This window comes from Urocampus carinirostris, chromosome 1, assembly GCF_059441175.1.
Source record: "Urocampus carinirostris isolate Australia breed hairy pipefish chromosome 1, RoL_Ucar_1.0, whole genome shotgun sequence".
In the NCBI taxonomy this organism is placed as follows: domain Eukaryota; kingdom Metazoa; phylum Chordata; class Actinopteri; order Syngnathiformes; family Syngnathidae; genus Urocampus; species Urocampus carinirostris.
The window spans coordinates 60,335,204-60,351,557 of NC_142349.1; the positions used below are offsets into that span (position 1 = coordinate 60,335,204).

Here is a 16,354-nt window from a genome sequence, read left to right on the forward strand (position 1 = left end):
TAGTTTTCCTTGATCGTCAATAAACACAATTGTTTGTTTTGTTGAGCACTTTATATTTTTTCAGCGACTATTACGTTACCTCTTTTTCTCGATCATTATAAATGTGAATAGTTATGAAGAAAATTATTATAATTTACTTGTATGACTTCAAAAGCTAAATGAAAGCACAACTCACATTCAAAATAAGGTGAGTTATTGTTTTTTTTTATTTATGTATTTATAAAAAAATATGTATGTATGTATGTAACAATTCAACTAAACTGCTGAAATAAAAACCATGTTACTGCGCACGTGTGGGGAATGAACGTAAATATACACATATTTATTATAATTCATTAACAGTGTCGGGATAAACGCAATAGAAAGTAATGCGTTCTTGGAACACAGTTCCTTTTCTTGCTAACAAGAAATGTAATGCGTTACCATTTTAATATTAATACTCAACTGCCATTACAATATGGTAAATTACTCCGTTATTTTAAAATGGCAGAAAATTAGTGACAGCTAGCAAGTGTATACATAGAGACCCCTCGCTGCTTCGCGCTTCAATTATTGCTACTTCACTCCTTAGAGGATTTTTAAATACATTGATTTTGTCTTTGTTGTCATTAATATCATTGAATTGTCCATTGTGTTCAGCAGGGAGGGATTTAGGTGGGCGCTAAATGATCGTGGGTGTGACTGTATGTGTGCACGGCTGTGATAGGCTCATGTATGTTGTCAGTCAAACAGCCGGGGTGGCCATGCGCAGTCTACATCTCCAAATCAAAACAAATTATGGGAACCGCTATAACTAGCTTTTAGCTCGGTACTTTGAAAAGAAATTCATAAATTAAATGAGACTCAAGGGAAATACAGAAGAACGCAAAGAAATGCTGATCACCAGCGGGTGCTTCGTGGGATTATTATCGGGTTCCATAAGCGACTCTGGTGTGTGGGTATAGGCCAAAGTAATTACTTTTTAAATGGAGTAATTAGTAACTGTAACTAATTACTTTTTTTCAGTAAAGTGTCCGACACTGATCATTGATAAATGTTTTTAATTCTTTTATCATGTTGTACATCAGGGATGTGAAACTCATTTTGACTCCAGGGGCCACATGATGGAACAAACATTCTCTCGGGCGGCCGGACTAGTGGATTAGTGATAAAGAAAAAAAGAAAGAAAGAAATAAGAGAAAGAGAGGGAGAGAAAAAGACAGAGGGTGGGACAAAGAAAGGGGAAAGAGAAAAAGAGAGAGAAAATAGAGATAATTTGAGAAACAAAAGAGATAAAAAGAGAAATAGTGAGAGAGGGGGGAAAAGAGGGAAAGAAAACATCCAAGGACAAATAGAAAGAGAGAATGAGAGAAGGGCAAAGCAAGAGATAGAGAGAAAGAGATAGTAAAGGAAAAAGGTAAGAGAGAGCAAAAGAAGGTAAAAAGACACAGAGAAAGAGACAAAGAGGAACACAGAAAAAGAAAAAGTGAGAGAGAGAGAGATATAGAGAGTGAGAGAAAAAGGGAAGGAGAGAAGAGAGGGAGAGAGAGAGAGGGAAATACAAGTTCAGCGTTTGTGAGAGGCACCTGGCTTTGGCAACATCAAGTGGACATATTTCAACCTGCCGCTCGTTTTTCTCTTGCGCTTCCCCCAGTGTTGTCTTGCGAGCCGTATTCAATCTCTTAGCGGGCCTGATCTGGCCCATGGGCTGCCTGTTTGACAAACCTACCATATATCTTGACACCATGTCCATTAGCCATAAAATGGATGACTTGGAGCAACAGCTCTTGGGAAACTGCTAAATTGGGACGGTTTTATTTTAATCATATCGGAGACCTGGCTCAATCCAAGGATACCTATTTGTATCACGCAGCTTGCCGGACGCTCTCTAAATTGCTTTCTTACACTGAAAGGAAAAGTCTTCCAACTCTGTTTTACTTTTGTACACTGTCACGGTTGCCATGGCGCCCAATCGGCGCCAGCTGCGTCTCGTTGACAGATTGGCTTCCATTCTGTTTAAGCTCAATGCTCTAACTCACCCTTTGTCAGTCCGTCAACAAACCTCTGCCCCGCAAGGCGTGTTTTGGGGTTTTGACTTTGTCCGGTTCCCTGCCTGTGGGTCCTGTCCGGTATTGTTCCCATCTATTTTGTCCTGTTTAATATCGATCTCCAGTTTCGTTCCCGTCTAGGTTGTCCTGTTTAGTTTCGATATTCAGTTTTTATATCAATCCTGTCTGTCCTGTCCCGCCCTGTCCGGTAGTGCTCCATCTGTCCGATATCTGCTCGAGCAATTGGTATCGATCTCGTCGGCCTCTGGATTCCTGTCAATCCACGCCAGACTGCTGGCCTACTGTCATGATTACCGATTAAGAGCACCTGCGACTGCTTATTTGGCGCCAACAGCCTGGACAGCTGATTGGCTGATGCACTCTTTTTAAACCCACGGCTTCCAAGCGGAAGCCGTCAGATCGTTATCGAACTGTTGCCACCAGCTCAGTAAGCCCTTACGTCCGATTCTGTTCCTGCCCTGCTTTTCTCTGCCTGATCTTCGTTGCCAACCTGTTTCTGGACCTGACTTTGCCCCGTTCTGCCTGCCTGTTACCCGATCTGTTTTGCCCCTTTACCTACCTGCCTCCTGTTGCCGACCTTGTTTCCAAACCTTTGCTCTCCAGTCCTGGCAGGCGACTTGTAATTCCCGCCTGTCTTCGATCCTCCTCCTTCCGCATCACCCGCTCCTCTTGTCCGTCAGCCATCGGACCGTGCAAGCAAGCCCTGCTCTCCCTCTTTATTAATAAAAACTGAAAAAACGAGCGCTATTGGGTCCTGTGTTCGTTTCTGGTCTGTGACACTTACGTCTTCCACCCAACGAACGCCGAATCACTGGCGTTTGGGTTAACGTGCATGACTCCCCCATTTCCTGTAAAATAAAAGCTTGTGTGAGTGAGAAACATCACGCATTTGGGTTCTCCTCCTGTTCCGGTTGATGACATACACAACAATTAAACCATTCATTCAACTTCAATTACGTCTTTTGTGTTATTATTTGGAAATCAATAGTAATTAGTTTGTGAAAGTTTATTTTTATACTCTCAGTCCATCAATGACGTCATCTCGAGGTAAGTTTTTTTCAATGAAAGTGTTACGCTACTTTGCGGATTTTCACTTTTCACGGATGGTTCTGCTCCCTATTAACCTCGAAAATGGGGGGATCTCTGTATTGTCTATTGTTAAAAAACGGACCGGATGAGGGGCAAGTTTTATTCTGCAGTCACACGCGTGCGCGCGGCAATTACGAGTAAGGCTGGGACCCTCCGCCGCTATAATCAGGGTGGGCCGCGATACGGGCTCAGTGTCGTGCGCGCAATCAAACGAACGTTTGGAGAGCACGACCACCCGGGACTCAATGGGGCTAATCATCATCCTCATCATTGTCATCATCAGCTCACCATTTGCAAGAAGTCTTCACATTAAAGATGCTTTCAGTTGGCCCCACCATGCACCACTGCAAATAAACCGTGCTTATGTGCTCAATTTGAAAGGGGGGGGGGGAAGACCCCCGCTCCGTGTCTTTTCTAATAAATGTGACTTCGGCCATGTTGCAAACCCACGCCGCAGTTGACCTCGCACATGCACGCCTTTTATCCGAATCTAATTTCACAAAGTATCGCTCTCCGGGGAGCAATTGTTGCAGCACTTCTTTATTCGGGGCCAAACACATTGTTTGGAGGGGCCCCAAGAGAGTTAGGGCGGTGGGGAGAACAGGAGGGGGGGACATCTGCCTCATCCAGTAGTGATGTACCATTCGCGAACGAAACGGCTATGTGGGCCGGCTCCTTAGAACCAAAACTTGGTTTCCTTCAAGATGCATGTTTTTTTCAGAGAGTCATTGTTGAAGAATTTGCATTTGTTGGGTATAAGAAAGGTTAATTTTTTTTTTAGTATTTTGTCTTTATCTTTGTACATATGTAAATATATATATTCACAGATATTCACAGATGTGTTTTACATGACAAATGCAAATTTTGTCATGATTACTGATTTGGATTACCAGTGCCCGCTCAATTGGCGCCAGCCACTGCGGGCTACCTGATTGGTTCTCTGTCCTTTTTTAAGCCCAGTCCTGTCACTCACCGGTTGTCAGTCTGTCAGCGAAGCTCTATTGTTACAAGGCAAGCATTTTGACCCTGACTCGCTCCTGTTCTGTTTTTGCACCAGTTTTTCCACCCGTCCCTTCCTGGTCTCCTCGTTTGTCTCCGGCTTCGAACGAACTGTTTTTTATTCCGACCACGTCTGCTCTCCGTCCCAGCTTGCGACCCGTTTTTGATCACGACCACGTTTTTGCTCTCCTGTCCTGGCTATCGACCTGTTTTTTCTGTCCTTGACACCGCCATCTCCCGCTACGGAAGATCCACTTCCGTATTTTGATCACGATCCGATTGCATGAGCTTTTGGCGTCCAGCGAGCACCGGTTCGCGGGCGCAGCCCTTTCTCTTTCTATCAATAAACTTGTGGTTAACACTACGCATTTGGGTCCTGATTCCGTTCTGGTCATGACAAATTTGTTTGTTCTTGTATTTCATGGTTTATTTCTTGTTGCAGTGAAAAGTCTATCGTTTTAATTAACATTATTTCTTTGTGTTTATCAGATATTCTGAGTTACTTGACATTAGTTACTTAGTATAAAAAAGTTCAAAGGAGTTAAAAGTTTACTGTAGAGTGAAAGAAAATTGCATTATAATTCAGCAGAATAATAGTCGAGTTATGTTTATATGCATGGCCCTTAATCTCAAAGGGCTGCACAGACCACAGATTATTGCAAACTACAGTGTCCCCTGCCCACTGCCCGGAGATGGCTGGGATGGGCTCCAGCCCCCCCGCGACCCTAATAAGGATAAGCGGTACGGCTGATGAGATGAGATGAGATGAGTATTATTACACCATGCCCTGATCCAAAACCTACATGAGGGCAAGGAAAAATCAAAAACCTCAACATGAGGAAAATGAAAAAGCCTTGAGATAATACCAAGAGGTAATCCCCCTGCCAGGAGGACCGGGCTGCAACAGATGTTGCAATAACAAATAATACACAGATATTGTCAACATCAAATAAAGGTCCTTCATAATCTAGAGTTTTAAGCCTAGATTTTAACAGTCCCACTGAGGTTGCAGATCGAATCTCAGTGAGCAGAGTATTCCACAGGACTGGGGCACAAATGGAGAACACTCTTGAGCCTGTGGATTTATTATCTCGTTTTGTACATAATGTAACAATATTATTGGTAATATATTGATCAATGGGACCCCTCAAAATCCGTCTTTTTCCTCTTTGTCCCCTTTTTTTCCCCCAGCTTTGTTTTCATTTTTCTCATTTTTTCTTTCATTTTTTCTTAAATGTTTACTTCTTTTCTCACTTTTCCCTTTCTTTTTTCACTTTTTTCTCTTTCACTCTCTTTTTTAATTCTTTTGTTCTTTTACCTAGATTTTTGTTTTTTCTTGCTCTTGTCTCCTTTATATCTCTTTTATATATTTTTTATTTCATCCCCTTTTTAACTCATTTTTTTTCTTGTTTTTTTTCTTTTTTCTTCTTATGTTTGATTTTGCTTTATTTTTCCCCTCTTGTGTCATCCTGTAAATAAGGTTACGTAATGATCAGTAGTATCTATCTAAATCGAATCTAATATAAACTACTTTCTAAACCTGATGTGTGCATATGGCATGCATGCATGACATGCAGTACAGGCTCCCAAACGGCTGAACCGATTTTCATGAAAACTTACACAAGTGAAGTTAGGTAGATTTCCTGTCGAGTCACCACCAAAAAATACCAACAAAGTTGATAAGCATCTACTTTCGTGTTGTCTACTTTCATGGGGTCCCTAACGGCAAATTGGGTTCTGCATCTCCTGACCACCGACCACTCCAAGCAGCCGAATCCAATCTATTGGTAATTTTACTTGTATAGGTTAAAACAACATAACCAATTTGAAGAGCTGTTTGTGAGCCGAAAGATCTGGCTCTTTTTAGAGAGCCGAGCCACAAGAGACGATTCCTTTAAAAAGAGCCACAATTCCCATAACTATCATCCAGACTCTACCCGAAGAGGAGCGTTGGGGGGTACAAAAGGCTCGGTTGTTTTGAATCCACGGTAATTGCTAATCATCAATCAAAATTAATAATAGCTGATTGGCTTGGTGTGGTCGACGGTGATAGAAGGGGAAGGACTTAAGGGGGAGTGGGTGCAGGGAAGGGGTTTGTGGCGCTCCCCTACTGGGAAACGACCGCCTCTCTGGACAGCCAAAAAGTCAGAGGCTGAATAAGGAAATGAAGCGTAATTTGAGGAAGATGGATGAGCCCCCAGGGACTTACAACCCCACCCAGTCCCCACCTCCTCTTTTTCACATGATAACCAATGCGCGCCCACCACAGTTTCTCTCTCTCTCTCTTTGCGCGCTTGCATCACGAAGAGGAGGAGTTGCCAAAGAGCTTTAGAGCTCCGGCAGCGTGTGTTTATGTGCCAAAATTAAGAAAGACGCAAAGGGGGAGCACGCAAACGGAGCAAAGTTGTCACGGTACCACTTCCGGGGATGCGGCGGAGGACCTTCTTGAAAAAAGTTTGACATTTTGAGGAGAGAAAATGCAGAGACCAGGTGGGCAAGGGACTGCTTTTTCCATCGATTCCCTGATCGGGACCCCCCAACCCAGACCAGGACACCTGCTCTACACGGGCTACCCCATGTTGATGCCCTACAGACCCCTGGTTCTCCCGCAGGCCTTGTCGCACTCGCCTTTGGCGTCCGGGATTCCTCCGCTGGCGCCGTTGGCGTCCTTTGCGGGCCGCCTCACTAACACCTTTTGCGCCAGCCTGGGCCAAGGCGTGCCCTCCATGGTGGCGCTCACCACCGCCATGCCCAACTTCTCCGACCCGCCGGACACTTTCTACCCGCCGCAGGAGCTGCCGGGCCCGCGTCTGAGCGCCGCGGTTGAGAGCGGGGCGCGCCGGCAGGAGAGCCCGCGCGCCGATGAACTACACGGGCGAGAGAAAAGCGCAGAGATGCTCAACTTCTCGGAAACTTTTCATTCCATCTCAGGTAGAAAATTACTGGTGCACTTGTCGTTTGTTCTTCTTAAAAGTTGGCTAAATTCAACACGACAGTTTTCGATTGCTCTGGTTTATAGACTCATACACGACTGTTTCCTTATTTCAAGGACAATCTTAGTTCTTTTTTGTGCACACGTTAAAAACAGCATTTATTTTTTTCCACGCAGTTGGGACCAACCTAGTAAAAGTCATAACATTTCAAGTGAAAGAATATATACATTTCTGTGTTTTTAACAAGAAAGTGGTGCGTCATTTTCACCCGAAGACAACAGGAGGGTTAAATCTGTTCTAAGTTATTTAAAAAAATATTAGGCACTTGTTTGATCCCCCATCCTAAATTCCACCAGCATGGTTACAATGTAAAATAATTCATTTGGATAAGATAAAGCGATTAAATTGTGTGCGTATGAAAAGTAACAAGTGTGCGCATAGGAGTTATGATTGTATGATGATTTTTGATTCTTATCAAGGACACCGAATTTTAATATCCATTTTATACATAAAGCAGGGTAAAAAGGAAACAAACCATAACCCCCCCCCCCAAAAAAGATATTCATAATGATGAAAACAATCCCAAATCGTATTTGATTCATTAAACGCCTTTCAGACACCAAATTTTAACCCATGTGCAAACACTCAATGAACAAAAAGATAACATTAGTCCATAAAATCCCCCCCACGCAGCAAAAATGAGTAATCATTTTACACGACATATTTTTTCTTAAAATCGAAAAACATTAATACTAATTATTAAAAAAGACGTAACTCTTTTTTTTCAAGTTTATGGTATTTTCGCCTTTTTTACATTGTAAATATTGCAACAACAAAAAAGCCCAAAAAATGGAAATATGTCTCTCTCAAACGAAATCGAACTCTTGAGTAGTCTTGAATAACAAAACCAGATGGCTAAGCCAACAATTTATCCACAGCAAATGAATTATAACTATGATAGAAATATTAAGACCGATCATAAAAATAACATTTAATACAATAACAAAAGCATAAAATAATAACAACATTAATTCATTTACTTATCATAGTTACACAATGTTGAACATCTAATAAACATGACACAGTGTTATTCATTTTTTTTAGATTTGTGCAAAAGAAATAGTGCCAAAAAGGCACAAATTAACTGCTTGATCCAATTAAAAAAACAAAATTGGGGTATTTTGGCCTCAACATTTTGACATTTTGAAAATAAAACTGCCTACCCTTTAACTCGTTTGGTGTATCAATCAACCAACCAATTATTTCATCAAAATGTAATTATATAACGAATTGCAACTCAAAGTGGTGTATATAAACATTTATTGTACAATAATAAAATAAAATACACTCTTTTTTGCCACCCAACCACTCGGAACGCCAACTATTTTCCTGTCCCTCCTTAATAAAACTAGAACATTTTAAGAACGTAAAAACAATAATTAAAAAAAGCAGCCTTTAGCCTGTTAGCTCTTTTTTATATGACACGCTTAACCTATTTGTCTTTACCTAAATGGAAAAAAATAAGGATTCAATCAATTTGACACGATTTTTGGGTTGTTTTGAATTTTAAATGTGATTTGCTTTGTAGAAAATTGGTGCAACAGATTATTTCGATTGCAAATGAATTATTTATTCGTTTATCAATTAATCTTGTTAAAATAACATTAAATATATTTTTATACTGTATCCAAAATGCGTAAAATACGCGTAGATGTGTTTAATACTTGCATTACGCATGAAAAATTACAATTAAGCGAGATCAAACCCACATCTAATCCACTTTTCTTTCCTTTTTCTAACTTTCCCCAGGCGAGACCAAACTGTACAGTTCGGACGACGAAAAAGTGGATCCAAAATCCGGAGAGGCCGTTTGCAGCGAACGCGACGACAGTTCAGCGGATAGCGAGAACGAAAGCTTCTCAGACGGCACCACTTGCGGGCCCCTGTCGCAAAAGGCCAAGCTAAAAACTGGGGGCCACCCCCACGATGCACTCCCCCCAGGGGCCTCCTCGGCGGGTAAAAGCCGCCGGAGACGAACCGCATTCACCAGCGAGCAACTCCTGGAACTGGAAAAAGAATTCCACTGCAAAAAGTACCTGTCGCTGACCGAACGCTCGCAGATTGCGCATGCGCTCAAGCTGAGCGAGGTGCAGGTGAAGATCTGGTTCCAGAACCGGCGCGCCAAGTGGAAACGCATCAAGGCCGGTAATGTGAATAACCGATCGGGGGAACCCGTGCGGAACCCCAAAATTGTGGTGCCTATCCCGGTGCACGTCAACAGGTTCGCCGTTAGGAGTCAGCATCAGCAGATCGAACAAGGAACGCGGCCGTGACGAGCGAAACCAACGCTTGTAATAGACTCTTTTCCGTATTTGTAAACAAGTGTGACGTCACCAAGCTGCACGTGCATTGTTGAGGCAGAACGGCGGGATTCATGTCAGTTGGGCGATATTAAGAATATTGGTATGAATCCGATCTAATTAAAGGAATTGATTGATACGGGTCCGATACGTTTTCATTGGATCATTGAATGATTGAATCCTCCCCTCCCCTGAGTTAGTTAATTTGTTATTATAATAAACACAGAACAAATATTTTAGACAATATAAATGTATTAATTTGATTAAATAACTACAATCCAAACTTTAACAGTATAAAAAAGAAACATTTCTTTTACATCTGCTTCAAAACAAAATTCAAGAGTCACACTAAAATAAAGCACCAATGCGATTTTAATACAAATATAACAAAGTCAACGTGACAAATATAACACCTTACACCTTCTACTGCACACTATTTTCGAAATGAAATCAAAGTGCAAATAGTGTAAACGTAACTCTTTTGAAGGGACAGTGTGTGTAACATTAGTGCCTCCTAGTGGTTTCACTCAGTAAAAAAATGTATTGAATACTAGGCAAAAATACAGGAACTATCATACCAATCTAATTTCTCTATAGAAAAAAATAATCTTAGGTCAGGAGATTTGTATTTTCCTACCTAGAAGTTGCCGCCATGTTTGTCTGGCATCTTGCTGCTAGACTATGCTGTCTGCTGGTTTTCCTTAATGTTACACAATACAGTGCCATCTTGTGCTCAAATATAACACAACAGGGCTTAAAACCTTAAACAGTACAAAAATCAAATCATTTTGCAACTGTTTCAGAACAAAAGTCAGAAGTCAAACAGTAGCAGTTGCTTCACATAAATAAAAATACTGTACAACATTTATTATCAAGAAAATTAAAATGCACAGTATTTTGAAAGTAAAATCAAATAAAGGGAAACCATAATTGGATCAATTTTAAAAGTTACCATGTAGGTATAACCTCACTGCCTACTAAAAACATGATCATTGTGATAGTTGTAATAGGATTACAGTATCAATCAGAAGACAGTAGCAATCCAATTCAAATTCCTAGCTCAGTATCAATAATATCAATATTTGGATCGATCCACTCACCCTTAGCATGCAACCACAGGCTTCTATGGCGCTTTCAAAATGGCCTGTTTCCTCTTGGAATTGCAGAAAAACAGTGTTATTGGATATTGCGATTTGTGTACCCGTACACACACCATCCAGGAGTGTTTGTGTAAATTAAAACTCTACAGACGCAACTCAACATACAAATGTTCTCTCACTCCGTTCGAACTCATACCACTACTCCCGCTGTTTAGGGTCAACAATGCGCTCGCATCCTTAGGTCATCCGGTGATGACATAAGCTGGAAAGAGGTCTATGAACACTTGTAAAAAAAAAAAAAAAGAAGAAGAAATTCCAGTGTAAAGCACAAACTGGAAACATGCTGTCACTTTTATTTATTAATTTGTGAATATGTACATAAAAAAACAGTACAAACGGGGACTATGAAAAGAGTGTGTAAAGATCCTTTTTTAGTATTTATAAATGGCCCGAAACATTCTGTTGGTTGCATGTCATTTTCCCATGTAGTAGCAAGTCTGTTAAACATTTTTTGTGAACATATCATTTGCATGTAAAGAAACAATTTTGTTTCGGGAGGCAGGTGAGATGGATGGAACCACCAAACAAGGGGACACTTGTAAAGTAGTTATCTAATAAATCAGTTTATCAAAGCCTGATTTGAATCTTTTTTTTAGGATATTGCAAAATATTATTTAAATTAAAGGTTGTTTCCTTATAATCCTGCTGAAACTATAATTTTGGGTTCAGAATACATGCAGACGCCCCCCCATACTGACTAACATTGGAGTTACGAACAACAGTACACACGAACATATTTTTCGGGATGTCGAAAAATATCCGGACATTGCCGTAAGTTAGATTTTGTATTGTGTGCGCCTTTTTTCGAGCAGAGGATAGTGCTGTAAAGCTTCTTTCCGCCGCGGAAGCTGTGAGAGGAAACCCAGCATCCACCCTGAAGAAGAAATCCAGATTCTACTTCCTGGTTCGTGTAAAAATAACTACGTGAACCAAACTTTGGCGTTTTTATAGTTTAATATCTCGCGCATCCATTCATTATGGTTGGTTTAAAGTGTAAAGAAGAAACGAGCCGTTTCTTTTGAAATGAAAGTGGAATAAGAAAGATTGATGCGGTTGATAAAATTGTTGTATCGTTTTTTTTTTCGGCTGCTTATTACCATGGAGGAGGACCTCTTCCAGAAGTAAGTTAAACTGAACTTTATTTATCTTTATAGAGCATATTATTTTATGAAATGTTTGTTTTTTAGTACAAAACAATACAGGTTACTTATACAAGCCGTAAACATACTTATATAAACCTTAAACATACAAAATATAGCACTGAAGCAATTTACAAACAAATTCAACTTATGAACAATCGTCCAGAACCCATCTTGTTCCTAGGTAGGGCAGTGTCTGTATGCATCCATCTATCCATTATCTGCACCGCTTATCCTCAGTAGGGTCGTGGGGGTGCTGGAGCCCATCTTAGCTATCTAGGAGCAGTGGGCAGGGGACACCATGAACTGGTTGCCAGCCAGTCGAAGGGCACAAAGAGACATACAACTCACTCACATCTAGGGACCCACGCAAGCACGGGGAAAACATGCAAACTCTGCACAGGTGGATTTGATCCCATGATCTCAGAACAGTGCTGGGAACGTGCTGACCACTCATCCGCTGTGCCACCCAAGATCTATATGTATATATATATTTTTTTTTTGCACTGTGTATTTCAAATGCAGATAAATTCATTAGTTAATTGATTTAGTGATTACAGATGTAGGCCAGTGATTGATTCCCTTTAAAGAGGTCCCGTTGACTGATCACTTACACTGACATTCTCTTCTCTTCATTCCCTTTTGTACAAAAAGGGAAGACAGATACCCATTTCAACAGCCAGGGTAGATTTTTAAATCAAATCATGTTTATAATTTCATTAATTATTCATTAATAAACATATTTTTCTTTATATAATAGTCAAAGTCTAGACAGGTTTCCTGTCACTTTTAAAGTAGAATATGTCTTAGTGCTGTCAAAGTTAAACCTTGAGTTATTTTTTGAATCAACTCTGAAAATAAAGTGTTTAAAACGACAGTCTGTGTACTCTCATCTCATCTCATCTCATTAGCCGTACCGCTTATCCTCATTACGGTCGCGGGGGGGCTGGAGCCCATCCCAGCCATCTTCGGGCAATGGGCAGGGGACACCCTGAACTGGTTGCCAGCCAATCACAGGGCACACGGGGACAGACAACTCATTCGCTCATTCACACCTAGGGACAATTTGGACCGGCCAATTCACCTGAAATGCATGTTTTTGGAATGTGGGAGGAAACCGGAGTGCCCGGAGGAAACCCACGCAAGCACGGGGAGAACATACAAACTCCGCACAGAAAGTCTGGAGCTGGATTTGAACCCACGACAGGTTCCCATGACATGAACTGTGCCGCACAAGCGCTAACCACTGCGCCGCCGTCCGTGCTAGTCTGTGTACTGTATATGTATATTATTGCTGTCAAACTTAAAGCTCGAGTCAATTCTCGAGTTAACTTCAAAATTAAAGTGTCTAAAAACGACAGACTGCATATACAGTATGAGTGTATTGTAATGCTGTCGAGCTTAAAGGCAGCGTAGATTATTTTTCCACTTGATATCGTTGTGTAGTGCAACCGAAAAGGACTGCCACAAAGCATGAAGAAGAATAATAACTACGGAGATCAAAAGTGACCAAACTAAATCACATTTTTTTCTCATACTTTTGCCCAGCCTCTTACAAGGTTTTTGGTTTTGGGGGGTACCCGTAGCAGCAAGATGTCGGAAAAACATGTTAGCTCCCTCTAGGTGATCCTCAAGTTATGTAAAATAAATGAAAATGTCTCGACCTACGAGTATTTTAAAAAAGGCGTGCCTTTTTGCTTATTTAAATCAATATTGTGTTTTTAAATGAATGGATTTTTTGTTACCAATAAAGAGGCGCTAAATATCGGACGATGTTCTTCTAACGCTTGATTTATATATTATGTTAACGCAAAAATTAAAGCTTCCAAATACGACAGTATGGGGGGATATCTGTATATTACTGTTGTCAAAGGTAAAACATGAGTTAACTCTTGAGTTAATTCCAAAATTAAAAGTGTCTAAAAAAAAGGTTATCCAACAGGATCGTTAGCCTGCTAACAAGCTTATAATTTGGATCACTTGAGTTAAAGAAGAGAAACCTCCAAAATCTTGCAGGAAATGCGATTTTTGAGGACTTGGTTGCTTAGGTCTTGGTTAGAGGGCTAGAATTTTAGCCCTAAACTAGGTATCTGAATCCCCATCACTGGTAGCTAAACAGGTCAGACTCTTACCCTCCACACATAAGGTTATGGGATTGACTCCCAGGTCAAGGTTTTGGTTGGAGCGAGGGTTGGGGTTTGAACGGAGCAATGGTTAGAGCTAGGGTTTTGGTTGGAGCTATGGCTAGGTTGTTTGGGTTTCAGCCCTAAACTAGGTGTTTGGATTGTTGTCACTGGTAGCTCAACTGGTGAGATCCTTGATTCACACACATAGGGTCATGGGTTAGATCTTCAAACATGCAGGTACAAAAGTATTTTGGTTGGAGCTAGGGTTATGGTAATGGTTTTGGTTGCAGTTGGGGTTATGGTTATTGTTTTGGTTGGAGCTAAGGTAAGGGGTTTTGGAACTAAGGTTGAGGGGCTAGGGTTTTAGTCTAAACCAGGTGTTCAAATTGTTGTTATTAGTTGCTCAACTGGTAAGACCCTTGACACACACACACGGAATCCTAGCCATGCTAGTACAAACCTCTGGTAACGGGGTTAAGGTTATGTTGGAATGCTGTTTTTTTGTGGAAGCGAGGGTTAAAGGTCTATTTTCAGCCGGGGTTAGGGTTTGGTTAGTTCTGCTAATGGTAGCTGAACTTGTAAGACCATTGACACGCTCACACAAAGTTAAGGGTTTAATGCCATGTAATGCAGGTACAAACTTGTGATTACAGGGTTAGGATTATGGTTGTAGCAAGGGTTAGGTTATTGTTTGGAACTAGAATTAGGGTTTTGGTTGGAGTTAGTTTTTTTGATGGAACAACGGTGAAGGTCTTGGCTTTAACCCCTAAACTAGATATCAGGATGCATGTCAGCAGATGCTCAACTGGTAAGTTCCTTGACTTACATACACAGGGTTATGTTTTCGGTCCCCTGCCATGCTATGTCAAAAAATAGCAAGCATTTTTTTCTGTTCTCAAAATTAGCATATTTTTTGCAACATTTTTAAAATAGTAGAAACACATTTTTTGTTTAAGGGGAACCTTTAAGCCTTTTTAGCGATTGCAAACAATTTGTATTGGTTTAACACTTTGCTGAAAATTAGCGAGCGTCATTGTGCTTAAAATTAGCATCGATTTTTTTTTTCAACAAATATTTTCTACAATAACGAAATATGCAACTTTTTAAAAACAAACATTTTGTTTGTTTAAATCGTCTCTCTTTTGTAAACTGCAAATACATTTAATTTGTTCAAGCGTCTTCCTCAGTGCTGAACATTAGCATAGCTTTTGAATACATCTGAAAATGTGCATCAAATTCTCACTTTACGATAACTGAATATGCAACGTTTTAAAAAACGATTTTAACACATTTTTCTAAAACATCATTTTCCCCCTTTTAAAAATGGCAAATAATTTGTATTTTGTTTAGTGGTACGCTGTAAAATCAAAAGTGTCTTCCTCTATGCTGAAAATAAGCATCCATTTTATCAACTCTGACAATTTGTGTTGTCTTCTTACCTTTCTGAAAACGTACGTCTTATTTTATGATCATAAAATATGCAATTTTTAAGAATATTTTACACACATTTTTTACAAAGCTGGCAAAAATTGTATTTTGTCAGCTATACAAATATATATGACTTGACTTTACTGTCACGATAATCATTAGCGAGCCTCTTGCTTACCTGACAGTTAGCATCGATTGTTTTTAACTCTGACAATTTGCGTTATCTTCTTACTTGTAACTTTTATAAGATATTTTGAACACATTTTTTACCGTAAAAGCCATTTTCCCCTTTTTAGAGATGTATTTTGTATTTTGTTTAACCTTATGTTGAAAATGACGGCGCATTTCCTCCATGTTGAAAAGGAAAAATGTGCGTTGTTTTATTTCACGATAATGAAATATGCAAATTATTAAAATTATCTCGAAACATTTTTTTTAATATGCCCTTTCCCATTTTTAGAAATAATTTGTTTTTGTTTCGCGCTACACTGAAAATTCGGAAACATTTTCCCTTGTGCTGAAATTTAGGATTGATTTTAATTTATTTTTTTCAGCTGAAAATTTGCATCATTTTATTCTTTTGAAGATGAAAAATGCAACTTTTTAAAAATAATTCAAACACTATTTTTGCTTAAAGGTACTGATCTGAATTGTTGTACTTGCTGACGCCATCCTCTGGCTTAAATCATTATTGCAGCCTCAGGAAAGCCGCTTGTGTGGCGTGTGCAAGTACGAGGATTCCTTAGACACACTCGATAATATTCTCTTTTTCATCTTTGGGGAGTTTGGGTTGGCGTTTGGACTGTATTTGAAACAATCCTTTTCTTAATTTCAACACTTTCATGCTAAAGTATCAGAAAACCATGAGCACGAGCATGAAATCACTCACCTTACCATCTCTTCCCGCCTCCTTTCTCCAGCCTAATGTGTTCCGCGACCGGTACATAAAAGCCCCCCAAAAAACAAGTGGGTGAGGTGGGAAAATAAATGATAAAGGCTCTTTGAACTCAGTTGGAAATTGTTCCCACATAATTAATAAAGAAAATATTCTACTTTTATTTTTTTATGGACA

The 16,354-nt window shown here is 40.1% G+C and overlaps 1 protein-coding gene across 1 annotated transcript; it reads left to right on the forward strand.

Moving 5' to 3' along the window:
• The first annotated feature begins 6,473 nt into the window (after nucleotides 1-6,473).
• On the forward strand, nucleotides 6,474-11,253 carry gbx1 (gastrulation brain homeobox 1). Its single transcript, XM_088319945.1, has 2 exons — nucleotides 6,474-7,067; nucleotides 8,879-11,253. Exons 1-2 carry the CDS (start codon nucleotides 6,614-6,616, stop codon nucleotides 9,400-9,402), a joined length of 978 nt encoding a protein of 325 aa, XP_088176071.1. The 5' UTR covers nucleotides 6,474-6,613; the 3' UTR covers nucleotides 9,403-11,253.
• The last annotated feature ends 5,101 nt before the right edge of the window (nucleotides 11,254-16,354 follow it).